The sequence below is a fragment of the Plasmodium inui genome (assembly GCF_000524495.1).
Source record: "Plasmodium inui San Antonio 1 unplaced genomic scaffold supercont1.4, whole genome shotgun sequence".
In the NCBI taxonomy this organism is placed as follows: Eukaryota; Apicomplexa; class Aconoidasida; order Haemosporida; family Plasmodiidae; genus Plasmodium; species Plasmodium inui.
The window spans coordinates 174,103-201,394 of NW_008481838.1; the positions used below are offsets into that span (position 1 = coordinate 174,103).

Sequence of the window (27,292 nt, forward strand, 5' to 3'; positions counted from 1 at the left end):
TTCGAAAAAGCCCTCAACAGCGAAGTAGAGTATATACCCCGGTGAAGGGAACAAAAGAGAGATTACACTTTTTTTTTTCCTACTGTAGCTTCTTCTCATTCGTGTTAACAATCTTCCTTTTAGCTTTTCCCGAGGTGGAAATTCAGTCCCCATTTTTCAAACACCTACCCCGCACGTAGAGTTACGCTGCATGGGCAATTCCTCACTGGGGAAGTGTATGTGCGTACTGATCACTCACCGAGAAGGTGTAGATATGGGGTCATGTTTGTGTGCAAACTGATGTTTGTCATCCTTTTTAAATGCCCCCTTTTTCTTTCCTTTTTTTGTGTGTGTTATGTCTCGAACGGACAGGACTTACCCACCCCTGGGTTATTAATAAGGGCTCGTTTCTCTCCCTTCACTTCAAGACATCACCACTTTTTATGTATCCACTGGGGCGGTGCTCTGCTTGGATCTGGCGCTTGTTCTGTGCAGATCTACTCATGAGCGCGTGGTCAGCACGTTTCATTGGGGCGTAAACAGGTTGGGAGTTCGAACTAAGCGGCAAGTTAGCGGCACGTGCCTCCTTCGAGAGGGCCTCTTCCTCCCCACCTCATCAGCTTCTCTCCACCTCCTCGGAGGACTAGCCCATCATGGCCAAGCGCATCGAGGCGGAAATCAAAAACATCATCGGGGACATTTACGTGTCGACAATCCTAATCAGCAGCAGCCGGATTGCCAAGCGAGAAGTCGCCCTCTTCCTAGGAATTAGCATAAACGATCTGTTTCAGCCATTCGGATGCTCCAACCACCTGCTGAATGACAAAAATGAAGAAGTGGACCTAACCCTAAGTGGAGCTGTAAGCATAAGTTACCTGAGCAAAAATAATGTCATATGCCAGAAGACAATTGAGTACCAGAAAATTAAGCTGCGATTTGTTAGCCTTGAAGAATACATAGATGTGAAATTGGATTATTTGGATAGACTCTTAATTGACACCATTTCTCATAATGAGCCGGATTACAGCGACATATACAATGAAAGAAACTTAAGTGCCTATTTTGAGAAGAATAATCAGGACAATACCGAGCAGAGTGACGACTATTTTAACTACTTATGTGCCAACTCAAATGCGTTAGCAGCTGATGTGAAGAAAGAAGTTTTGAGGAAGCCCACGGGGGGGGGCTTCCCCTCGAACAGTGTGTACAGCGAAAGGGTGGGAGAACCAAATAGAGGAGGAACCCCCATGTCTTCCCCCCCCACGGGATATGCTACGTCTGCTCCGTCTCCACTTCCACACTGCACAGAGAGAAAAGAATCCCTATCCAATGTGCACAAATATAACGCCTTCTTCCTTCCGTGGTTTAGGACCTACTTTAAGACGGCCTGGAAGTACACTCACATGTTTAGCGACAGCTCGTGTACCCCCCTAGGCCTCATCTATATCTGCAGCACCAGTGACGAAAACGTAATCGATACATACAAAAGCATGATGCAGAAGGATCTAAAAAAGGAAAACGTCAACATACATCTACACATTCCCAAGTGCATAATTCTCCTTCACATCTCCAGCAACCACGATGACGACATAGAAACTGATGTTCAGAAGCTGTTTGTAAAAATTCAATCCACCTTCCTCAACTTCAAGTGCCATTTGCTTATTATTAAGGCGCATCGATTTTTGGATAACTGCATCGGAGTAGGGGTCAAATTTGTGCGCGAGGTGGACACGGATAAGGGGGATCACTTAGAAGACGGTGTTGAGTCCCTCTCTAGTTTGAGACGCCCTTCTGATGATGAGCTGACCAAAGGAGGAATAACCCAGGTGGGTAACCCCAACGAAGAGAAAACTCCCCCCTTAGATGGGCCGAACAGACAAAGCGTTCACCAACACGGAGAGGCTAAAGCGAATGGCACCCCCACCCAGCAGCTCTACTCCAAGGAAAGCGTCCTGGGGGACGAACGCTTATTGTCCTACACGGAAATTAACTCACTAAGGAGGAACAAAAACAAGTTCTCTGCACAAAAGAATAACCTCCAACGTCTGCGATTAAACAGCATACAGGAGCTCTACGCCGACAACTTGGGTAGCCATTTTAGTGACTCCACTCAGGATGGAATAAAAGCAGCCACAAGCAGCATCGAAATTGAGGAAATGAAAAAAGTGAAAAGAAGCTTTTCCAATCAAATGAGTTCCGTTTATGATTACATTTTGTCGGACGAAACTATATACATCAGTAAGAAGGACCCCTTACATTTGGACGAATCCTATTTCTGCTGCTGCCTCGATCACGTGGACATTGTCTCTCTAAAAATGTTTTTTCATAATTTTGTGCAGATTTGTGTGATTCCCTACATCAGTACTATTACCTACGACATCAACCACCTCATTTTGAGGAATCGAAAAACCTTGCGAAATCAGTTGAAATTCATGTGGAAGAGAACAAAGTGGAATTTCAGTTCAACCGATGCTGCTTTGTTGGTGGCAGAACAGACAGGCAGTGCTTTTCTCAATGTCGCGCAGAATGTACTGGCATCGAGCAGTGACGCGACAGGTGGAAGGGACGGGATAGATGGAAGTAACGCTCTCCCTGGTAACTACACACAGGAGGAAGAGAAAGATGTCCTTCGAGGGGATCAACAGAAAAGCATTCCAAGCGAGTCTGCCTCGGTGCAAAGGAGCACAAGTGGGGATTTGGCGCAGATGGGGGAGGGCCCCGACGTGCTCGCCGCGAGTGGAGCGAATGACGCGCCCAACACGGTTGACACAGCTAACATGGGTCATGCCGCCAACATGGGTAACGCCGCTAACACGGGTAACCAGGCCAACACAGTTGAGGCGAAGAACTACGACAAGGAGCCCCTGGAGCAGCTGTACAAAACGCTAAGCGACGTGTACTTCATCCTGGGAGAGTACGAACTGGCCTACGGCACTCTAAAAATCTGCATCAACGAATTTAAGCATGACAAGTCATATTTCTACTTAGGCAATATTTACAAACTTACGAGCCTTTCCATTTTCAACATGGAGAGTCAAGTGAATAAGAAGGATTCTCTGTACTACCTGGACCTTAGTTACCAGATGTTTTCAAAGTGCCAGCACCTCAACTACATGTTTATATGCTCCATATTAAATTACTACTTATCTCTGATCCATGATGAGAAGAACGAAGCATCGGTGAACATTTTGATAAACGCCAATGTGGATTTTACCTACCTGGACGAGAAGCTCATTGAGGAGAGCAGACCCGTGGGGGAGGGGAGGAGACCCTCCAAGCTGTCTTTCCAAATTAACAACATAAGGTCTGGACTCCTCCTAGAACAAATAACTTACAGTTACAAGAAGAGGAAAAAAAAAAAAAAAAAAAGCTGGACAGCCCCGTCAGGCGGCATTGGCAAGCTTCACTCTAGCAAATGAGCAAGCCAGCAATTCAGTTCATAGGAGTGAAGGTCCTGATGTGGAGGAGGGCGCTAAACGGGGCATCACTACCATGGGAGAGCACCACCTGAACGGGCAAGGTGAACACGCACAGAAGATTCTAAGTGAAGGTAATATAACATCCGGGGAGGATCAACCGCTTCACCCCCCGTTTGGACAAAGTTATAATGGGCACCACGACGAAGGAAACGAAAACAAAAGGGAGGACCCCCACCAGCGAAGAGAAACCATCGACACGTTGACCAGCTCAGATGATTATGAGGAGGAGGAGAGTCACCAAAGTGGGAAGCGAGGCAGCCGCAGTGTAGAAAATGCCCTCCTCCAAGACGATCCAGATGAGCAAATTGTGCAGAAAAAAAACGATTACAAGTGTAGGAAATACCTATTCGAAATGACCCTCGCAGGACACACATTCAACAAATGTGGATTCAAGAAGTTGGCCCTCTTTTGCTACTCCAAGGTTCTAAAGAAATATGAAAAGAAAAAAATGAAACACATTTATGAGCACTTGCATTTTATGATGGCTCGGCAAGCATTCAGTATCAACTTGTACTACGAGGCGCTGAATCACTATATCTGCATTTTGAATTCCATCGCGAAGAGCTTCGAACAGTCCTACGTTCTAAACGGACACGTGGACATTTACTGCGCATCGCCAGACAAGGAGATTAACTTCATTAGGGAGTTCGCCTATGTGTACAAAATTTATGTCGACCGAGTTTTGAGCAGATTCTTCAGGCGGCTGCGGGATCGGGGTGCCCAGCGAGGGACGCACGGGGGTAAGCAAATGGATACGATGGGGGATTCGGCGGGAGAACCAAACGAAGCTGTGTCCCAAGGAACGTCATCCCAAGGAACTTCATCCCACCGCGCTTCTTCCCCAAACAAGCCAAACCGAATGCTGTACTTCCAGGAGGACAACGAGCAGAACATAATAAAACCCCTCAACCTCCGAATCCCCCTCCTGCACATAAGGGACGACGAAGGATGCTTCCTAAACTCCGTCTATGTCAGCAAAACGAACATCTATACGTACCAAAGAAGAATCGAAACGAACTTCTTCAATATCATCAAGGATTGCCTCTTCAAAATGAACAAGTACGACACGACACTTGATGACCTGTTCACCATCATGGCGAAGGAATTTAGAGATTTATCGCCATCCAATCTCCACGAGCTGAATTACCTCCACGTCACATATAAGAAGTTTATAAATTGTGTCTTCAACGATTGCATTGAGTGTTCTTCAGCTGAGTTTTCCATTTCTGACGGTGCGGAAGGTCAGGGTGGGTCTTCCACTGAGGGTGCCTCTCCCACGGGGGCTACCTCTACCCAAGGGAACTCGGATAAGAACAACTCCCCGTGCACTGCACGACACGCACCCATCAAGTCGATCAACATGACTCCATTCGTAACTTCAAGCAGTAAAGAATGCTTCACCACGTACATCCACGAATTGAAGGCAAAATTTACCAACTGCCTCCCCCTCATGCAGTCTGTAAGGGGGAAGAATATATATCAGAGATCCACAGCCAAGGAGGAAACTATTGTGAACAACAAGTTTGTTCAGTACGCTTCCAAGGGGGAATTCATATTTGTGACTTTTAAGTTGGTGAATCCTCTGCACACCAAGGTGGAATGCCAGGGCGCTCACATCTGTGCGCACTACTATAACGGAAGCATGAATAGCGACATCGAGGTTGAGAAGAGGGTAATAATTTTAGAGGCCAGGGAAACCAGAGTCTTCACGCTATTCCTGCGCCCGAAGAAAAGGGGTTTGCTCTTCATTTCGGGTAAGAGCGAGAGGAAGGGGGTCCGTTTAAAAAAGCGACCGTCCTGCATTACTAAGATTGGCGCAGTCGCTTATGGCTCCCCATGCCACGCACGGTACTTTGCGATCCCTTCGTCGGACTACTGAATCGCTTCGTTGCACTACTCATTCCATTTTTCGCACTACTCATTCCATTTGTCGTACTTCTCACTCCCTTGTCGCAATACTCATTCCATTTGTCGTACTTCTCACTCCCTTGTCGCAATACTCATTCCCTTGTCGCACTTCTCACTCCCTTGTTGCACTTCTCTCGCCCCCTTCCACCCTACTTAGGAATAACGTGGCACCTATTCGGCCTCGTCAAGGTGCACCAAAACTTCTTCACATACGGCATGAAGAAGTTAAACAAAAAGTTCGACCGCATACACACCATCAAGTACGACGAAGTGTACAACTGCGATGGCAAGGAAGAGAAGAAGCAAAGTGTAAAGAGGCTCAACAAGGAAATTAACTCATACACGTGGTCTAGCAACATAGGAATGCCAGAAGGGAACAGTGCAGACAAAATGAAATACTACGACGTAGACAACAGACTTCTCTTCTACGTCTACGACAACACATATCATTTCTCCTTCCAATTTGAAAACATCCGTTCGGGGGAGAAAAGAAACGTCAGCAACTACGAAGTCGATTTTGTTGAGCTTCTCGAAGGTGAAGAGTTCGAGATGGTCCTAAAAGCCGTTAACCACTCAGTCATGCCAGTGAACTACCTAACTTTTTGCATAACCCCATCTAGCCTTTTTAACTGCTATAAGGTAGTACATAACGAAGAAGAGTACCTACTTGGGGAACCTCCAAATGTGCATCTTATGTCGCACCATGAGAAGGAAAAGAAGGAAGACACTTGTAGAGGGGGGTTCCCCCACGAGAAGAATGCTCAGCCTGAGGAGGGGGAAAAAATTCACCAAAATGAACCTAACTCAAGGAGGAAACTCCTCTCCATAGTTTCCGACCTCTATTGTGAAGAGGCACTACGTGAAGACACCAATGTATTTAGGCAAAAATTTAAAAACAAACAAATTCAGCACATAAAGATCAGTGGAGATATCTCCCCAAATGACGTTTTCTACCTGCACGTTCAGGTAAAATCGAACTGTACGGGGATGCACAAATGTATGATAACAGCTTTGTGCAAAGAGAAAAATGAAGAAATCAAAGTGGCAGATGACACGAACATGAAGAAGAAAAAAGAGAGTTGCCTAAGTTATCCAGAAATGTTTGTCGACAAGAAGGAAAAATGTTTTTTATTTCTAAGACTGCTGCATGTCGTTCCGTTGGTCAAGCTAAGTACATACCTCCTTAACCCCTGCCATGGTCCAAATTCCTTCATTTATTTCTTCATTCACAACTTGTGCAGGAGTGATATTTACATGGACAACATACTTTTGGAGCGTGAGAAAGGGGCGCGTTCTCTCGCCGGGGAAAAGGGCCCCGCAAAAAAAAGTGCAGGCGTCTACACCAGTGAAAAGGGTCCCCTTCAAACAAGTGCAGATGTGCGAGCCAGTCCAAGCTTCACCAAATTGATTACCGTGCACGCGTCCGATTTTGTGTACCTGAGGAAAGGAGAAAAATCCACCGTGCTTCTCTGCGCCAGGGAGTCCCCTCCAAACCTAGCAGTGAACGTGTCTCGAAACTCCCCGCAGAATGCAGCCCCTATCGCTGTCCACATGAACTGGGTCGTGAAGGATGGAAAACACAGCCGAAAGGGATCCATGAAAAAGGCAGTCCACTTCTCCACCGATATAGTAACCCTCTCAGTGGACCAAACCAACAGAGACATTTACCTGAATAAACAAAAGGAACAAATTTTCCAAATAACAATCAACATTCAGAACAACTCAGGAGAAGACCTTACCAATTTTTATGTGCAAGCTGAAGAGGTGGACTCCATGAAATCGGGCCTCTCCATGGACTGTTACGGCGATGAAGAAGGACACGAGTTGGAAGTTCCCATGGTGGAAGACCCCATGTTGGACGTCCCTATGGTGGAAGATTCCTTATTGGACGCTCCCATCATGTGTGTCGATCGGGGGGAGGAACTCCCAGGACAGACCGAATACGCACACAAGAATGATCTGTCGGAGGAGGTCGAGAAGAAACTCCCCTCCGTAAGTTGTATCAACGCGAACGCCGCTGCCGGGGGGGATATGGGCATACCCATCTGCGCAAATGAGGGGGGGCCATTCCAAATCGATCAGGTGGTGGAATACAACAACCTATCCGCTGGGATCTTCCCCCAAGGTAGCATGGACGAAGCAAAAGGACAGGCCGTCGCCCCCCATTTCTCCTATCAGTCCACCCTTAACGACGAAATAAGTATTTTACAGAACAGCGTCACGGGGAAAATCAACTTGTCCAATTACAACCCCATAAGCGCAAGCTACCGATGGGATGGTAACTTTGAGGTAAGCATGTCGACGCGGTTACTTGGAACCGGCTGTCTCCCCGATGAGGTGCATGGGGAGAGCGAACCTGTCAGCGAAGGGGGTGGCGAAGGGGCTGACAATAGGCACGACGTGAAGCAGGTTGAGAAGCACATCGGAAAGCACATCGACAAGCAGGACGTGATATTCGAGGCAGCCAATTCAATGGAAAAAAGAAACCTCCGCACGGATAAAATGACCAGGAGGTTCCACCAAACCGTAAGGGACAACACATATGTGCACAACAACGACTGCACAGACGCCCACCAATGCACCCCACTGGGCAGCAACCTCCCACTAGGAAATGTCCCGAAGAAGGAAGCCACAGGAAGAAGGGCCCTTTCATTAAGCGGCTTCCTATTCATGGGAATTGTCCAACGGTATGTAAAAAGATTGAAAAAGGGACAAAGCAAAAAGGTATATTTTAATGTGCTCTTCACTCGGGAAGGAATCTACAACATAAATAAATTTCACGTCATTTTCGACATGAACAATGAGACCTTCATGGTGCAGCCGCTTAAGCAATTAATTGTGCAGGTGCATCGGTGAGGATGGTAAAAACTCGTCATGTCCGGCAGTGTGGGAAAGTTTTTTCCCCTTCGTTTGGCTGGCATCCATGGGGCATACGCCCCGCGTGAATTGTGTATGCGCATGTCTGTGCCTATGCCTGTGTGTATGTCTGTCCCCCTATGTCTGTGAGTATTCCTATCCGTATTTTTGTGCGTATGCCTACCCGCGTGCGTCAGACTGCCCATTTGTGGCGAGGTACGCCTCCACCAGTCGGAGGTGCTTTTTTTGTGATAACCTTTTCAGTTGAGCGGTGTGGCGCCCATTTGGCCGAGCCTCCCCGTTTCGTGTGTTTAATCATTTATTTATTGGTACATTTATATATATATGTCTATATATATATTTTTTTTTTTCCTTTTTGAACACAACTGACACAATCACGCGGTTAACCCTGCACAGGGCAGGCTACCGAGTTAATACACGCTTCTTCCCTTTTTGACAGTCAAATAACACAAACTGATTTTTTTTAAATGGAATTATTCTTACACTTAACAGGGGTGGGGGTGAAAAAGAAATGTTTTCACCTGGGCGACTGCTCTTACGAATGGACCGGGTTCACGATACCCGCCTCATCTGATGGCGGCGGTTTACTCCGCAGGTTTGGCCAGTAGGGTGGGCGCGGAAAAATCTGCACCGCAAGAAAAGGGGAAAAAAAAAAATTAAGCCAAATAAAGCGAAATAAAACAGAACAAAATAAAGAAAACAAAAGAAATACGCTCATATGAACTTGGGTATGCAGTACCTACACATAATCACGTGCATATGGGGAGCCTCTCGTTGTACCCGTCCGCACTTCCTGTCATCTAGGCATCCACATCGCGTTCATACCCATGGGGTCAACCCCCTCAGAACGCGCTATAAAAGTGGCGAAATTTGTGTCCTCGCGAGTAGCGGCCAATGCGAATGCGAAAAAAAAAAAAGATGATATGCAAATGCTCACATATGAGTACAAATGTATTCAGCTTGTGTCCGCGCCGAGTTCATGTTTCCACTTCTGTTCACGCTCACTTTTGCGTACCTGTACGCGTTTTTTTTTTTTTTTTTTGCGTTCTGTTCGCTCGCATGCGATGCACATGCGCGGGCGGTAGATGTACGCTTACGCGCACCATGGGTGTTAATGCTTGCATGCATATAATGCGTACACCTTTCTGAATACGCCACTGCCACTTAGGGAAACACGATCCAAAAAACGGGTTGGTAGCGCGGGAACAACAAACATGGTCAGTTTCTTTTTAGAATGAAGCATTCCTAACTCTTTTAATTTTGCCCCCCTTCGTGGAAAACATTTCTTGCATCTGTATTCGCTTTATTTTTTTTTCTTTTACCAACGCTTATGCGTTTTTGCTGTTTTGCTGTTCTGCTGTTTTCCTGTTTTGCCGTTTTTCTGTTTCCCTGTTTTGCAGTTTTACTTTTTTGCCCTTCACCATTTTGGTGCTTTCCTTCATGCGTGTGCTTTTATGCCTATTTTTTTTTTTTACTTTGCTGCCTGTGTGTGTGTACCAGTTCATCGGTTCGAATCATTTTCGGCGCTCACACATGCGTATCTGCATGCTCGCGTAATGGCACGTGCGGCAGGATCCCCTCTAGCGTATGTATACGTATGTATGTACATGTGTCTAGTCCGTGTGGGCATATAAACGTTTTTTCCTTTGTTGGCATTTTTACTTTCCCTTGCGTCCTTCCTGTGCCTGTACCATTCTGTCTCTCTGCAGATTCTTGGTGCAAACGGGCAGTCACGTTCGACAGCCGGCTTGTTTCTCGATTGTTTCTTCGCCGTGTGCTTCCTTGCGCACCCATTCTGTTGCTCCCATTTTTCCACGCCCAGCTTGTCTCTTCCAGTCACCTCTGCGCCCTCCGCGCGTACCCTCCTGCACGCCTGCATCGCCCTACGCACCCGCGCGCCCGATGGATTCCTACAGCGACATCCTGAGCATCGTAGTAGACCTGGGCTTCGAAAACACCAAAATCGGCTACTCGGGGGACGAGAACCCAACGCACATATTTAGCTCAAATGTGGGAGTACCACTGGATTTGGAAGCCAAAATTAAAAACGAAATTTATAAGAAATGCCTTTGCACAAAGGGAGAGTTTTACCAGTTTAATCTTATTTACCCCCTGTGCTTTTTGGAGGCGCTGGAGGACGCCAAGGTGAAGCCTTGTCTCTACCTGGACAACAGGAACCACTTTGATGTCAACGAAGATGTGTTCGAAAAAATCCTCTTTATGAATGTGAACGGGGGTCGGTGGGTCTACAAGATGTTGCAGGAGAGGGTCAAGGGGTTCATAGGCAACAAGCTGCACAAGCAGAGCGATATGTCCAGCGAGTTCGTCGATAAGGGAGGCGTAGTACACGTGGCACCAGAAGGGCCCCACGAAGGTGACGCGATAGACGACGCTATAGACGCCGCGGGGGCCCCGCACGGCGGTGAGCATAACGAAGTAGGCGCCGAATCGGGTGCGGATCTGCAGAAGGAGGAGCACCAAGACAGCGAAGAAGCAGAACAGCAATCGCAGAAATCGCAATTACTCCAACGAGGTGGTGGGGAAGATACAGATGGGACCCCCCAAAAGGAGGGCTCCAAATCGAAGGAGCTAAAAACACTGAAGGAATGGGCGGAAGAAAACAACTACTTTGACATAAACCTAATCGAAAATAAGCTGATAGATATGAATGTCATAAGGAGCATGATAAATAATCACAGCAATATTAGCTGTGGGCTGAGTGAGAACATGGAAAAGTTCCCATACCTCTTCTCACTCCCCAATAAAAGAAATAAACAGATAAAAGACAAAATATCACAGCTGTTATTTGAGAAGTACAAAGTACCCGCCCTGTATTTCAACTCCAAGTCAGTATTAACTGGATTTGCCTACAACAAGAATGTCTGTTCCGTAGTGGACATAGGATCTTGCTACACCGATTTCTCCCTTTGCAATGATGGAAGCATAGAAGATAAAAATTACAAAATTTACAATATAGGAGGTTCCACCATCGATTTCTTCCTCGAAGAGCTTATACAAAAACACAACAAGGAATATTGCATCCCATATTACGAGTTTGTTAAGCAAAATGGGACCCTTCCTAATTACAATAGGGAGAAGATTCACCTGGATTACTACAACAAAGCCAAGTATATTCCTCTGAAGGATTTAAAAAGCTATCTATGTGAAGTAGCTCATACGGAAAATCAAATTCATGACGCAAAGAATATGAATTTCAATCAAAATTTAGATATATACATTTTGCCTGATGGGCAAAATATTAACATTACCAAATTTAATAATATAGCATGTGAGATATTTTTTACTCCATCGTTATTAAGTAACACAAAGCTGAATCATCATCTGAACAATCTATTTTTCAAGGAAGAACAATTCGAAGGAGTCTCCACCACTCTGTTTAATATGCTTAATAGCAACAGCGTAAAGAAGAAGGAAGAGTTGCTACGAAACGTCATCTTGACTGGCTCGTCAACTCTGTTTGATAATTTTAATCAGAGATTTATTAAAGAATTCAATCAGCTGGACATTCTTAATAACTCCAATTTACGAGACTTCCAGGTGCTTAGCCATGGGAAGTACGACAAGCAGTATTCTTCTTGGAAGGGTGGTAGCATCCTGTCTTCTTTCAAAAATTTCAACTCCTTTTTTGTTACGCGGAAGGAGTACGAGGAGTTCGGTCTGGACATCGTCAACCGGAAGTGCTAGCCAGGGGGGGGTGGCCACAGAAGGTGTGGCCACAGAAGGTGTGGCCACAGAAGGTTGATACTTCCCCGTGTGGCTGCTTCCTCCCATGCAACACGCACCCTGATGCGTATTTTAGGATGAAAGTGTTACCAGATTTTTTCTCTGTTTTTTTTTTCGTTACATATGTGCACGTTCTTCTCAGCAGCGATATGTGCTTTTTCAGGTGAAGGAGGGAGGGATGGGGACGTCACGTTGCTGATTTTTAAAGTAATTTGCTACGTTTCCATAAAGTTGGGCGCCTCGTCAGGAGCCGTTTGTGCAGCGTCCCTTTGTTACGCGGCCCCCCTGTGGGGGTCCCACCATCTCCCCGTTCAAAGTTCATTTTTAATGTTCATTTTTAACGTTCATTTTTATCCGTTTTTTGTACCCCGTTTTTGTGACCCCTTTTTCTACTCTTTTTTTGTGACTGCGCGGAGGGAATATCCAAGGGAAAAATATGATGAGCTGATAATCCGTGCGGGGAGCAAGCGAACGCGCGAAATGCACACCAGCGTTTTTGCGCCCCTGTGCTGCTCCATTCCGTTTGTGCGTCCACACCTGCCTTTTTTTCGCTTTTTTATACCTCCCGTTTCACGTATTCCCTTTTCTGCTTCCTCATCCCCGCTCCCCACTTCATTCCCCACCTGTGCGTCGTCGCGGAGCTCCCCCCTTCCTTGGATTTTTGCACCCCCCTTTTTTTGTTTCCGCATTTATCGAAATTTTTTGTGAATACCCCTTGTGCGTCTTTTAAATGAGAAAAAACATGAAAAAATAAAAATGCTTTAAAAGAGAAAAAGTAAAAATACGTAAAAAGAGAAAAAGAAAAAAATGTGCAAAAAGAAAAGAAGTAAAGAAAAAAAGAAAGATGAATCAACAAAAAGTAGCAACGAATAAAGCGCACAAACAGCAGTAATGAAACGAATGGGGCAAACCCGCGCAACGTTGAACGAACATACGAGCAGAGAAAAGGAGCGAGCGAAACGAACAAATATGGTAAGCTACTGCTTTTGCGAAGAGGAAGCGGCAGAGAGAGTTCACCCAGAAGGTCACGCGCGTGTGTTATGTATAGCTGTGCAGTTCTATGTCTACAGATACACATGTTCACACATCTGCGTAGTGTAGTTGCCTGCGCGTGGAGGAATTTGCAGGAAAGGTTGCAAAAAAATTTATAACACGCTGCGGAGTGGGGGGAAGACAAGAGTGCCCTGGGAGTGGAAACCCAAGCCGTTCTTCTGCATCGTTGCCACGTTGCCTCGGTCGTTTTTCTTGGACCTTCGTTAAAGGAGGCCCCTTCGAGTAGCGTACACCTCCGCGCATACGTTTGTTTGTTCGTTTTTTTTAACCTAAGTAAAGGGATAGTCTTTATGATGAGAACCGACATGTTCTTAACGAACAGTCCGCAGATGAGGGAATTTTTTTTTTTTTCCGCCAAAAAAGCACATATATATACGTAATAATCATTCATAATATTTAACCAATTTGGCTTTCATGTTTTTTTTTTTTTTAGATAGTCGGTTGAGAGGGGAAAAGTTGTCACCGTTGATTCCTTTTTCCCCTCCCACGTCCAAAGTTATATCTACATCATTATGCTTCCAGATGTGAGGTTACATGTGGCATATTATTTTTTACTTTGTCCCGTTAAACGGATAGTGCCTTCTTCTTCTTCTGTTGTTTTCTGTTTTTTTTTTTTCGCTATTAAGTTGTGACTTCCTCTTAGGCTTTGACGCAATGGCCGTGTTGACTAAACTTAAAATAACAGTTACCAACTTGAGAGGAGTGAACAAAAGAGCGGTGAGTAGTAAGCGGGGATCGGAGAACGGGTGAGCTAGCTTCTTTGACCACCTGGGAAGTTCCCCCTTTTTCGCGTTATCTACTGCTCTTTTTGTCAGCGAGTCCAGATTGCGCTCTGCGGATGAGTGAATAAACGTATATAGAGGGGGTGATCACGGGGCCAGGTGAGAAAGCCCCAGGATGAGAGCGTTCCATGGGGAGACAGTCCCATCGTGAGGAAGCTTCCAGACCGCCGAGCGACATGTTAGATAAAGACCAGAGCCCGTTGACCGAACCCCGATCTGCCTTATTCTCCCCCCTCTACATGTGTACCTCCCCTTTTGAAACGCCACATGGACCCTTAAAAGAAAGAGACAAACGGCTAATCGCTCATGTCCGCCCCAGCTCCTTTCGCGCTATATGGGGGTACAAAAAATGGAGGGAGCGCAATCGGCACTGCGGCACAGATTGCAGTACAGGAGTGGGGATCAAGGGGTAAATAAAGCGGCAAATGGGGCGGCAAATGGGGCGGCAAATGGGGCGGCAAATGCAAAGGAAAACACCAATGACACGACAAAAACAGACGCCACGGCCAGCACGAACGCCGCGGCCAGCGAAGAGACGAGCTTCCCCCCAGTGGAAAACACCCTCATTAAGGTAACCCTCTTCGTAGTACTGATAATACACACATTGCTCATCTATGTGACTATAAAAACGATGAAGATGGAAAAGTTAAAATACAAACTGAAGGAAGAGAGTATCATTTTCATCACAGAAGTAATAAAATTGATTATCTCCAGCTTCCTCTATCTGCACGAGAATAAATTCAATCTAACTTGGGTGCGAGAAAACATCACTGATGTATTGACCAAGAAGAGGAGTTACGTCATCTCCCTAACCGTGCCCACCATCATGTACTACTTTCAGAACATATTTTTTTATGTCTCCATGTCGAGTATTCCCATCCCCTTATTCCAACTGCTATACCAGTTTAGGATCCTCGTAGTGGTCCTTTTTACTTATATTCTTTTGAAGAGGAGAATAAAAATGTCGCAGCTCATTTCGATTGTCTTCCTGTTCCTTTCGCTGGTGTGTCTGAAGGATTACAACCTGGGGAAGGACGCGCATAATTGGGGTATCAGAAATGCACCCAGTAGGGGTAAACTGATCCACGCACACACCGAGCGATTCTGGAACGTTTTCCCTTTAGAAGACAACGACGTGAAGGACCTCAAGGCAATTCTGCTTTACAACATGAAGGCGAAGTCTCTAAATAGGAACACCCCATTCGTTTTCTCTACCCTTTGGAGAGCATTAAAAAAAAGGGAAGTCTTCCTAAATATGCTGAACAGAACTTCGTGCCCCCAGTCCGTGTCTCACCCTGACCCCAAGAGAATTTCCTACGATGTAGTAAATCATTCGAAGAGAATCTCGACAGATGGGTCGATAACTGACGTAGAAGCATGTAAGGTCGGGACTACACCGAGGGATGCTACCCCTTCACATGGGCACCCCTGCCATCATAAGTACCCGCCCGGTAATACGGTGACGCCGAAGAAAAATACACAAAATAACATCATAACAGGTGTCCTGACAACCTTTTTGGCAACCTTCACCAGTGGGTTTTCCTGCGTCTTCCTCGAGTCACTCTACCTCAACTATAGATACTCCTTCTGGTTTCAGAATATGTTCCTGGCCTTTTTCACAATCATTCTGAGCCTCTCCACCAGGCACTTGGACATATCATCAGTGTTTAGGAGGTTACCTCGAGGGGGGGAAGCCCCAAAGGGAGAAGTCATAGAGGCAAACGCCTCGAAGGAAGAAGTCGTGAAGGTAAACGCCGCGAGGGAAGAGCACCGTCCCACGGGTGCACCCCGCCACGGGGAGGGACAACCAGATGACGGGCCTCTACCAAACGGAGTGACTCTTCTTCCTTCCACTCATTTTAACTCGGTAAGGGAATTCCTATACGTTGCCTTGCTGATAATCCTAAACAGCGTCGGCGGGATCATAACGTCTGTTTTTATCAAACACGTGGGGAGCTTTTCCCGCTTCTTTGTCACTCCAATTAGTTTGTTATTAAATACATACATATCCTCCATTTATTTTAAAGATTTTCGCTTTACGATGAATTACTTCATTTCGCTTGTGTTTGTTTCTTTCTCTTTGTTCTTTTACTTCAGAGGATGCATGTAGCGGGGGGGCACAGGGGGAGCGGCGTGCAAGCGGACATGCGCGTACCTGCCCCTTGCTCGCGCAACCGCCTCTCCCATTTTGTCATTTTTTTTTCACCCCCCAGAGGAGCACACGGCGCCGCTCCGTACGCCCCTCGTCTTCCCATTTGGTCCCCGACGAGGATTCACATTTGTACACGTCTTTTTAATTAACTTACGGATTAAGAGTTTTAATCTTTTTTTTTAAAGGGAATCATTGGGGTAGGCGATTGGCCACGCGGCTGTAGATTCCCCAACACGGTTGTGTACAAAATTTCCTTCGTTGTGCACACGGAGGAGCGAAAAGGGGTCATATACACGGTACATGCGCTCGGTAGGAGACGGCGCGGTGGAAATGATACAAATCCGCCTCGGTAGACATAATACAAATCCGCCTCCGTGGCCATATTACGAATCCTCCTCGGTCGAGTCCCCGCTGCCCTTGGCAGGCTTCCCTCCTGCTCCAGGCGCGCCCCCTTTGGAGGCCCCGGCCCGCTTGCGCCTGTTCTTGCCCAAAATTTTCTTCTTGTAATTCAAGACGTTGCGGCCAAACTTGAGTTCGTTCTTCACATTCAGAAGATCGTGCGTGAGGTCCTTACTCCTGTGCTGACCCTGCGTCATGTCTTCGCTTCTCAACCGCTCTTGCGGTGGCATCCCCGGAGAGGCGTCGCCAGGAGCCCTATCGGCCCCCCCGGGGGAAAACAACCGCTTGATGGAGTCACTCTTCTTGCTAAGGACACCTTTCCGCTCGAGACTTTTTAATTTCTTTTCCCGTTCGATCTCCTCAAACATATCTTTGTAGAGGACAGGCAACCATTCCATAGGGTACGCCGAACTGAAGTCTCGTATTTCATCCATATCGATACCCTTCTTCTTCATTCTCTCATCACGTAGAGCTTCCCTCTTCTGCAAATACTCATTTAGTTGCCTTTCGTACACCTCCTTATGAGTAGTGTTTTCTCCTTGTTCCCACATACCAACTTCGCATATTTTTCGGATGACTCTCGGCTTCTGTACCGTGGAATAGTAAATCATCCTCAAGTGAGCCAGTTCCTCTTCATTGTACTTGTTGCATTTGTATATATATTCGTGTAGACGAAGAAACTCTTTCATTATTTGTTGGCTCTTCTTATCCTTAGTATCAATCAGGTTGGTGTGTTTTCTTATGATGAGAGCAGCTTTGGTTAGATCTTTCTCCTGTACATACTTATGAAAGAGCTCATTCACTCTTTGTTTTTCCTTGGGGTCATACTTCACCGGTTCATTTAGACAAGGGGTAAGTTTTTCAGGGTCTAAGGTCATTTTTGCATTCCTGTAGATTTTCCTCTCTTCGTTTCTCTTCACACTTTCGTGTTTCCTAAATGCCTCAAACAGCTTGTTTGCCTTCATGCTGATTATTTTTGTGTACAGCAGTTGTACCTTCTGAAGTTTGATGTTCTTTGGGTACTTTGCGAATCTCGCCATGAGGTCCTTATACTTGCTGGTCGATTCGATAATTTTGTAGTCGTAAGACATGTGTCTGTATTTTCGCTCGTAGTTGGTGTCGCGCCCGTCGTCGTAGATGGCTGCCCTCTTGGCGTCAGTGGGGGTGGTATCTTCCCCGCTGCGATCTGGCATGTGTGGTTCTTCCCCGTCGCTAACCTCCCCGCCGCTATCCTCCACGGGCTGGCTGGCGAGGAAGTCCCTCTCCAACCCCTGGCAGTATTCATCCAACTCGTTATACTTATATTTGAAGTTCAAAAAATCAATGTTCTTGTCATTGGAATACTGGAAGAGGTACGTCTTCAAGATCTTGGAGAGTACGAGATCCACATTGTCTTCCGTGGGGTACACATAACTCAGATGATTGAAAAATATATAGGGCAAGCTGTTTAGCATTTGAAACGACTCCTCCCTCGTTAGGACGTTTCTATTTTCATTTAAAATTCGATGACACGTGTTTATGTCATCGTGGTAAAGGAAAAAATAGAACTGCTTCTTCAACACGTTGCTGTCATATATTTTCCCATACAAGTCATCAATAGCTCGTATGTCTATTTCTGCTTTACTCCTCAATCTCGTCTTGTAATTGATGTAAGTTACGTTGAACTTGCGCAGGACATCTTCGTAGTCTGTGCTGTACTCCTTCGGGAATAGCTTCCTATTCACCGTGATGACTGGCATTTTTGCTCCAAGTTGAAAACAACCAGATCTGTTTCCCTTCATTTGGCGGATCAGATTCATCCCCCTATTTCGATACACCCTTCCTGTCATGCTCATCTCACTTCTCTTTTGGACCCCCTTTGGAGTGATCCCCCCATGCGCATTGACCCACAAGCAGGACGAGGAAAATCCCTCTGGGTATTCACTGAAAAAAAGGGACGTCTCCCGAGGGCTTGTATGGTTACTCCCTTGGGTGAAGTCCCCCCTGTCGTGTCGATTCTTCCTCCCTTTTCCTACAACAGACCATCTGATGAATCCTTCTTTCGTCATTCCAATACGTAATGAAGAGTGGGGCCCCCTTTCCAACCTGCCCATCTTCAACAATTTCGCCTTCTCCCTTGCGAACACCCCGCTTACCCGTTCGCCAATCAGCCCTGTTGCGTACATGCAGAACAGCAGAGTGAGCACTGCGCCGGCACCCATGTTTAAGCCCTGCTGCTCTGGCACGCTCAGAAGGCGTAAGGACACACAGAGAAAAGTTAATGCTCACCCCGCAACCAGGCAGAGTGAGCACTCCCTTCGGTTGCCATTCACGGGGGGGAAGAAGAAGAAGAAAGAGAAGCACAATAAGAAGCAGAAGAAGCGGAAGCGGGGTAGACCTTCAAAATATATGAGTTCTTTCCTTGCACCATCTGTATCTTCTCCTCGCCATGATTCGCTAACGAGTGGGCGTTCACAAATGGCGCGTTCGGAAGGGGCACGGGGGCTCCTTTACAAAAACGCGTCAAGTTGCAAGAAAAAAAAAAAAAGAAAAAAAAAAATTCGCCTAGCGTGTATTTTCTCTGCCTCGCTATGCACCCTCCAACCGCTACCCGCCAACACGTTTGCACCGCGCAGTAGAATTATAACACCAGTGTGCTTTTCCTATCCTCCGCAAGATGGCCAAGTGGTTACTCTTCTATTGGGTTACTTCCCCCCCCTCAGGGCACATATAACCCAGCGGAGGGGTGCCTTTAATGGGCAGTTGCAAGGAGGGGCTTTTTCAGATCGTTCAGCAGGGAGAGGGTTATTACGAACATGAAAAGCGCAGTCGAAGGAACGGGTTGGTTTATTTCCCCCTAAAGAGTGCCCCCCTCATGGAAGAAAACGCGGCACATCCCCCACACACGGGGTGGAAGGCGAACCGATTGCCATTGCAGAGCAATGCGCAGCGGAGAAGAGATCAGCGGCCAGGTGTGAACGTGAAGTGGAAGAGCCCTTCAAAAAGGGGTACGTTAAAATGGGATACCTTAAAATGGGGTGCCTTAAAATGGGGTGCCTTAAAATTGGCTGCCTTAAAATGTAGTCTTCTTCAAAATGGAGTTTTAAAAAGGAGGGAGACCCTTTGGGCGTTTTTCTTTCTCAAATTTGAGCACGCCCCAGGGTGTCCGTTCCCATTTAGTCGTGGCTACTACGAGGAAGTTACCACCATGGAGGGAAATAAAAGAAGAAAAAAAAAACCTATTAAAGCGTTCAATCCGGGGTGCAAACGTGTGATGATATAACCTGGAGGCACTCCCGCAGTGAGAAAGAGGTAGTGGCCGAGAAAGATAATCTCGCAGGTGGGGGTAGTTCCCATATGATAATAAGGTACATCGTTCGGCGCTGCGACAGGTGCAGCTGATAAGCCAAGGGGGTGTTTGTACACCGCCGCGACTCCCTCTGTTTTGGTGGCGACGCCAATTTGTCTAGGTGCAACAATGGGGGGACGGGCGCACGAAGAGGCAAACTGATGTGTCGGCCGCGTATCATCCGTTTCGCTCACTTCTAATGTGTGCTACCCACTTCTTCCCACTCAGGAGGCGAACTCGGCTCGGTACCTGCGGAAGAGGGCAGCCAGATTTTCCCCATCGGGGGCACTGAGCAGGGAGCGCATAATATTCTTATACTTTATGATTTTGCAGAATTCATCCGTTACGTTCTCAAAGAGGGTAGACTTCTCATGCGCTAAATCGATGATTTCTTTGGGGAGGCCAGCTAACTTAGCAATGTGAATGCCAAAGGACTTGGGACAGACTCCCTTAATAAATTTATACAAGAAAATGATTTTCTCCTGATGGTCGTCTATGCTTAGGCTCATGTGATAGTTTGAGATTTTTGTGTTATGTTTGACTTCCTCTACTAGAAGATGGTAATGGGTGGAGAATATGCACCTGCATTTGACCACGTCTGAAATTTGTTCTAGAGTCGAAAGGGCAATGGCGGTGCCGTCAAAGGAAGAAGTTCCTCTTCCCAGTTCGTCCAGAATGGCTAAACTGTATTTTGTGCTCTGCTTTAACATGTTAGAAATATCTTCCAGCTCAACGAGGAAGGTACTTTTCCCTTCGAAAAGATTATCACTAGATCCTAGTCGAGTAAAAATTTTGTCTACTACAGTCAGTTCGCAGTAGGTGGATGGCACCAAGGCTCCTATTTGGGCTAGAATCACGGAAATGGCTGTCTGCCTTAGGAGAGTGCTCTTTCCTCCCATATTGGGACCCGTCAGCAGGAGCGTAGACTGATTCTCCTGTTTGCACCCCATGTATATGTTATTCGAGATAAAGTTGGGCATGAGGGTAGCCACCACGGGGTGAATATTATTTTCGAGGATGAGGAAGGGCTGGTTCTCGTGGGTCGGCGCGTTGCCTTTCACTCCGCTTAGATCGCTCCTACTGCTTTGGCTGATCTCTCCTGTGTTGTTGCTACCATCCTGGTCGTTTTCGCTTCGCCTCATCGGGTGCAGAATCGGGCGCGTGAGGGAAAAGGGTGTGTTGAGCGCCACGAAGGCAAAGGCCTGCAAGCAGTCCAGCTCGGACACCAGTCTGCACGCAGAGACGTATTTGTCATAATGAGCATAGAACAAGTGAAACATCTTCTTAAAGAAGGGATAAATGGCGTCCTTCTTTTCCTGCTCTATATCTTCCAGCATCTCAACGCATTGCTTTATTTTATCATTTTGAAATCGAATGAACCCTTTCTTAGCCGAAGTGATCTCGACATGCTTCAGAAACGTTTTGGGCACATTCTCCGGGCACTCCACCTCGTACTTATATTTCGCATGAACATATTTGAGTGAGGGAATTTTCAAGCTCCTTTTCAAGCCTGTTAAGATATTGTTGAGTTCACCTTCCACTTCCTTCTCTTTGTTATTAATAAGATCAATGGCTTCGTCGGACCCTTCTGCTGGCTTATATTCCTTGTCTCCATCGAATTCAATTTTTTCTAAAAACTCCAAGGTTATCTGCTCTATGTTTGGGTAGCTCCCTTGCACATTCTTCGCAGCACTGTTCCTATCTGGGGTGTTACTGATTTCAAAGAGCCTCTTGGGTAACTCCTCTTCGTCTCTTTCAATGGTGTTAATTTCGATTAGCATACTTCCGATTTCTTTGAAGGCGTCTAGGAAGGTCATGAATTCTCTCAGCTTTGTGCTAACTATGTTATCGAAAAAGACAGCTCCTCGTTCGCTCTGAGAAGCTTGAATACAGATTTTGTTCAGCAGTCTTTCTATGTCGGGTAGCTTCTTCAACTTCAATCGGATCAGGGATAAGATATGCTCGTTTTTTTTTAAAAACATTACCACGTCCAGTCGCTCATTTATCTTGGTGCAGTCGAGCAGTGGGCTGCAGATCCATCGCCTCATATTCCTCGCTCCAAAATTAGTGCACGTTTTGTTCACATAATCGAAAAGAGAATTTTTCGTTTCCCCGGATTGTGTTTCCAATATTTCTAAATGTTTCAATGCCGTTGCATCTAGAACCATATAATTTTCTTTCTTAAAAAGATCATAATGCTCAATTTTGCAGAAGGAAAAGATCTTCTTGTCGAGTAGAAGTGACCTCAGATAAACGATGAACCCACCAAATGCACAGATCACACTGTTTTCTTCTTTATGCATTTCTAAACTTGGGGGCATGGTCTCAAAATATTTCCTTATCTCATCTAAAGAGGCAATGATATTAGGAAAGGAACTCACAGCGGTCAGTTCTGGTTCGGCTGCCATATTTTTGAAGATAGACAGCACCTCCTTATTGATGTTTTTGGAAGCATAGAGAATCTCCGCCGGGCATAGCTGCGCCAGGATTGTCCTCAGTTCGATACGTGACTCATCGTCGTTACAATACCCTACAGCGATGTACGATGTGGCGATGTCGCTCACGACGAAGCCGAAATTGCATTTGCTCTTCATTGAACGGTCGTTATTGTCAGATGAGGAAACTGCGAGATTGCTTACCCCCGTATTGGCAGAATCCACCACTTGGTCATCGAAATCTTCTATATCGTCAAAGTGAAAGCAAACCAAGTACCTTGTCTCTGAACTGAGCATATTATCATGAAGAATGGTCCCCTTTGTAAAAATTTCATTAATCTCCCTCTTAATAGCTTTATCCTTCGGACCGCTGGTTTCTTTATTGCGTTGCTCCAATTCTTTAGGGGTCTCCATTTGTTCAATTACGACCACCTTGTGCCCACTGTTGATAACCCTCTTCGCATACAGATGAATAGATTGCTCTGGAAATCCCAAGTGAGGTTTCTGTTCCCCACCCATCCAATTCAATCCACAAATGGTATGCATCAGACAAGCATCGATGTAGAATATTTCATAAAATCTTCCCATCTTAAAAAATATTATCTTATCGAAATTTTTCGATTTTATTTTCCAAAACTGTTGCATCCCTGGGGTGTAATGAGCATTTTTGTACTCCACCGCCCAGGGGTGATCTGGTGGGGGGGTCCAAATAGTTGAACAGTCATAATCCGGATTGTCTGGGGTCCTTAAATTCAGATCACGGATGTATTTTGGTTGGATCCATTTAGGAAATTCAAACGTATTGCAATAGAGAAAGTAATGTTCTATGTACAGTCTGAATTTATCATTCGTCAGACATATTGGCAGGCCTAGAAATCTATTCCTTAGTGTGTCCAATTCTTGAGATTTCTTTCCATCTTCTTCCTTTCGACGGTGAATGTTCATAATCTCCTTTGTGTTTTTCTCTTTGGTGAATAACGTTTCCTCCGTCGTGATATTCTTACTCGGCTCATAAACGAGGTTGCTTAACTTCCCATCCACGCCAACCCCTGAATTTGCTGGGGGGATCTCCTTTTTTTGGTTCATTCCATTATCTTCACTTCTCCCATTAGACTCGACATATACGTCTTCACTTGACGAATCGATTATAACCTTTCGCTTCTTCCTCACGATGATGTCTTCGTCGGTGCTCAATTCCGCGTTGTCTGTATATTCCTTATCGTAACTCTCCTTCATTGCGATTTCTTTTTTTTCCAATGAGCTTTTAACCGAGCTCCTGTTCACATCTTGGCTCTCATCGGAGAACAGGTTGGCTTCTGGGCTTCGCGGGGTGCATCCATTCTGCTTATTCTCAGTTGAGTCCTTCACTGCGTTGATATCCGTTTCGGAGCTTCGCTCTGATTCATTTCCCCCCTCCGGTCTCTTCCCAACATTGACTGCAAATTTGTCCAGCGTGCTCATCGCCGCGCTGAGATGCTCGGCTCCATGCCTATCTGCATCGCTTTTGCTTTCTTTGGCCGCCTCCCCCCCTGCATCAGTCGCCTTTTTGTCCTTTGCATCCTGTGTCTTGAAGAAGCTCAGAATGGACCCCTGCTTCTTGTTCACAGGCCCAGAAGAGTTCGACTTTCTCAAATCGACCATGTGTTTCTGCGTGTATGTGTGTATGTGTGCCTATGTGTTTGCGTGTGTGTGAATGACGTTGCGAATGGCGCGGGGAAAAACGGCATGTAGTAGCAGCTCTTAGCCCTGCCCGTGATGTGATTCACTACTTCTCCCCACTGCGGGTCGTACCTATTGCTTCTTCACTTCAGCTGCAGTTCGCGTCGGAGGTGATGAGCACACGTGGGGAGGTGAAGAAGTAATCAATTGGCTAGGTGGTCCACTGACCAACTGGCTAGGTAGGCCTCTGACCAATTGGTTACTTCTGGACCTTCCCACGTGGAGAACGGAGGCGCTAAAGCAAATCGGTCACTCCCGTGATCCCCAAAAAACAGCACAACACAGGATGGAAGCAATAAAAAACCGTCTTCGCGTTGCAAAAAAAAAAAAAAAAACACTCAACCGATTCTGCACACTCTTACGTTAAAATAAAAAAAAAAACTCATTTTTCTTTATAAAGTATCCGTGGGTGTCCCCATTGATATCACCTTTCTTCATAACTTATCACATATACATGCACCTCGGCGTAAGTAATGAATTACCTAACTGGGCCAATTGGAAGAAAAAAAAAAAGTCCCCTTGTTCATCCCGCGCGTAGGGGCCTCTTCCCTCCGTGCACATGCACATATGTGTTTTCTTTTTTTTTTTTTTTTTCTTTCTTTTGGAGGGGGGGACTACTTCTTGTGTCTAGCAGTGAACTGTGCAATGACGCGTACAAAGATGGATAGCGCTTATTGAACATGGCCACGTAAGATGAATCTTCCACCTGTTCTTTTATTTTTTGCTTCACAGAAGATGGGTGAAAATAAACGTATGGCCTTACACCAGCTTGTAAGTATACGGTTACCAACTTGCGTTAGCTATCCCCGAAGGGGGGAAGAGTATAAAAATAAATTCTTTTTGCTCTCTTTAAATGCTCCTAAAGTGGGAGGGGACTTATCAGGCCATGTGCGTTCACACAGCCCTTCGCCTTCTCACAGATAAATACACGCTGGTCATGCAACGTATCCTCCTGGTTCATCAACTCGTCGCTCTGTTGTGACAAAAAAAAAAAATAAAAAAGATATTTGTTTGGTGCAAATACACTTTGTTCCTCACGCGCGAGATTGAGAATTCAAATTTATAAGCCTATGCAAAAGTGTATGGGCTGGGTACGTACAGCAAAAAAACTTTGAATGGGGAACAAGACACAACGGAGTTGGCAGTATGCGGGCGCATCGCATAAGGGCGGCAACAATGCTACGGTGAACGGGGATATTGCCAACTATGCCGCTTTTTCTCTTCCTCGCTTTTTCTCTTCCTCGCTTCTTCTCTTCTTCTCTTCTTCGCTTCCCCGTTAGCTCTCACTAACTTGCGAAATTCAACTGAAGGTGCAATTTCCGTGCATCCCAATGTGCTGTAACCTGGGGTCACTTGAAAAAAAACTCTCCCCTGGTTATGAAAAAAAGAGAGCTCGAGGCCCCATCCGTTGCGACCATTTCACTTATCTGTGCCCTCCTTGGTGTGTAAACTTCTGGAGACCGCTCATGCGAAAAAGAATTTGACAAGGAAAAAAACGAAAAAAAGGAAAAAAAAAAAAAAAAATACTCATACAGCATGGCATGATAAAGGAAGAGGCTTCTCCCCCCCTTCCAACGACTCGCGACCAACACGACAAGTTTAAAAAAAGAAAAAAATGCTCACAAAAAAAAAACTCTGCATGTGCACCCTGCACATTATACACAATAATTTCGCCACGTGTGCATAGCAATACGGCCATAGACTACCAATACATGGGCCATATGCTGGGGGAAAATTCAACCTCCTATCGGGGCCCCCCTCCCCCCAAAAAAAAAAAAAAAACCGACTTAATGGTGCACCACGAGAAGTACTCGCCGACCCCACAAAAAATGAAGAAGAACAAAAAATACGATCACTCCTTTTTAACCCAGAATAGATTTACAAAAAAAATTTTCACTCAAACTGTTCTGTTATGTTGAAGGCGAATCTGTATGCGCTTCACTGCTTCTTTGTAAACTTGCTTTGCCCGTCCGTGAAGGAGGGCCATCACCAAACGGGGGCGCGGCAGCACAGTTAGCGCAATTGTTTGACGGTTAAGAATGAGAAAAAAAAAAAATGCTCCTATTAGTTTTACAAAAGGGGGAAAGCAATTTATAGGCGCTCCTTTACCGCGCCTCTCGGGCGATTATCCGAATTGGAGTTAGCCCCCAGGGGTGTATAGAATCCGTTGTCCTCATGCTCGCGTGCGGATGGCGTGCTCATGGGGCGATGTGAAAAGATGCGCCTGATGTAGCAACCCACATCCACGCCTACCCCTCCACACCACTTCGACTCAGTTTTGCAAAGACGGTTAAGTGCGCTGCGCGGGGACATTTCACCGGTGGTCACTCAGTCTAACTGAAAAGCGCCAATCTGCAACCGCCAATCAGCCTAACCGCAAACCAACAGTCAGCCTAACTGCAAGCCGCTATTCGCCAATCAGACTAACTACAAACTGCCAATCGGGAACCGCCTGGGAAGATGGCCACCATCCTGTCCATGGAATTTCCCTCGTCCGACGAGGAGGACGAGAACTACGACGTCGAGGCGGAGCTGCAGAAGGAGCTGAATGAGGGAGACCTGTCCGACGAAGTAAAGGAGGAGCTACAGGAAGAAGGCAAGCAGCTAGTGAGCAATCTGAGGAAGGCGAAGAGAAACAAAAGGAAAGATGAAACCAACCCAAAGATGATAAAAAGCATCATAAAGAACTCAATCATAAAGGAAAAAATTGAAAAAACCTACCACGACATTAACAGAGAATATGAGCTGCTGTACAAACACGAGAAGTCAGTTAGCGATGAAGACTTCCTGTTGCAATTTCACAAGAAGTATCCTCAGGAAGAGAAGAACTACAACACGAGGCAGAAGCTTCATGACCATTTGAAGAAGTACTCTCCATCGTTTGGCGGAAATGAAGCGTCCCCCGAGATGGACATAAAGGCATTCAAGGAGAAGTGCCGCAATCAACAGTATAACAGCGACATTTCAACCGTGGTGAAGAACGCGCTGGAAAACTTTTACGAAAATAACTCAGTGAAAGTGGAAAAAAAATACATGTACGCAGGAAAAGTATACACGGTCCAGAAAAAAATCGATAAAACCTCCTCCTCCTATAAGCGATACCTCAGAATGAAAGACAAAATGAACATCGGAGGAAATTTCGCAAACATTGATCAGCTTGTTGAGAGCATACAAGAAAATAAACAGATCAACACAGTCGATAAGTCCACGGAAGATTGGGCCTACTATAAAATCGCCAATTCCATCGATGAGGAGAAATTGAAGGCAGGGCAAAATTACTTGGAAAATAAAATTTTCAGTGAAAATGTCGAGCGGAAGGTGTACGAGAATAATATTAAGAAGCGGGCCCCTTGAAGGGGTGCACCTCAGGGATATAACCGTTTGTCTACGCATCTGTGTGCGCCTTTATGTTGTTACATGTTTGTTTTTGTGTCTGT

The 27,292-nt window shown here is 45.9% G+C and overlaps 6 protein-coding genes across 6 annotated transcripts; 4 read left to right on the plus strand and 2 right to left on the minus strand.

Moving 5' to 3' along the window:
- Positions 1-632: 632 nt before the first annotated feature.
- Positions 633-8,222, plus strand: C922_01193 (hypothetical protein; the record flags this gene model as incomplete). Its single annotated transcript, XM_008816801.1, has 3 exons — positions 633-3,315; positions 3,392-5,212; positions 5,524-8,222. The coding sequence occupies 3 exons, from the start codon at positions 633-635 to the stop codon at positions 8,220-8,222; spliced, it is 7,203 nt and encodes a 2,400-aa protein (XP_008815023.1).
- A 1,923-nt stretch (positions 8,223-10,145) lies between these two features.
- On the plus strand, positions 10,146-11,948 carry C922_01194 (hypothetical protein; the record flags this gene model as incomplete). Its single annotated transcript, XM_008816802.1, has 1 exon — positions 10,146-11,948. One exon carries the CDS (start codon positions 10,146-10,148, stop codon positions 11,946-11,948), a length of 1,803 nt encoding a protein of 600 aa, XP_008815024.1.
- A 2,223-nt stretch (positions 11,949-14,171) lies between these two features.
- Positions 14,172-15,932, plus strand: C922_01195 (hypothetical protein; the record flags this gene model as incomplete). Its single annotated transcript, XM_008816803.1, has 1 exon — positions 14,172-15,932. One exon carries the CDS (start codon positions 14,172-14,174, stop codon positions 15,930-15,932), a length of 1,761 nt encoding a protein of 586 aa, XP_008815025.1.
- Positions 15,933-16,357: 425 nt separating this feature from the next.
- On the minus strand, positions 16,358-18,574 carry C922_01196 (hypothetical protein; the record flags this gene model as incomplete). Its single annotated transcript, XM_008816804.1, has 1 exon — positions 16,358-18,574. The coding sequence occupies one exon, from the start codon at positions 18,572-18,574 to the stop codon at positions 16,358-16,360; it is 2,217 nt and encodes a 738-aa protein (XP_008815026.1).
- A 1,351-nt stretch (positions 18,575-19,925) lies between these two features.
- C922_01197 (DNA mismatch repair protein MSH6) lies at positions 19,926-23,777 on the minus strand (the record flags this gene model as incomplete). Its single annotated transcript, XM_008816805.1, has 1 exon — positions 19,926-23,777. The coding sequence occupies one exon, from the start codon at positions 23,775-23,777 to the stop codon at positions 19,926-19,928; it is 3,852 nt and encodes a 1,283-aa protein (XP_008815027.1).
- Positions 23,778-26,315: 2,538 nt separating this feature from the next.
- On the plus strand, positions 26,316-27,209 carry C922_01198 (hypothetical protein; the record flags this gene model as incomplete). The annotated part of the gene is made up of 1 exon (XM_008816806.1): positions 26,316-27,209. The coding sequence occupies one exon, from the start codon at positions 26,316-26,318 to the stop codon at positions 27,207-27,209; it is 894 nt and encodes a 297-aa protein (XP_008815028.1).
- Between the last annotated feature and the right edge of the window lie 83 nt (positions 27,210-27,292).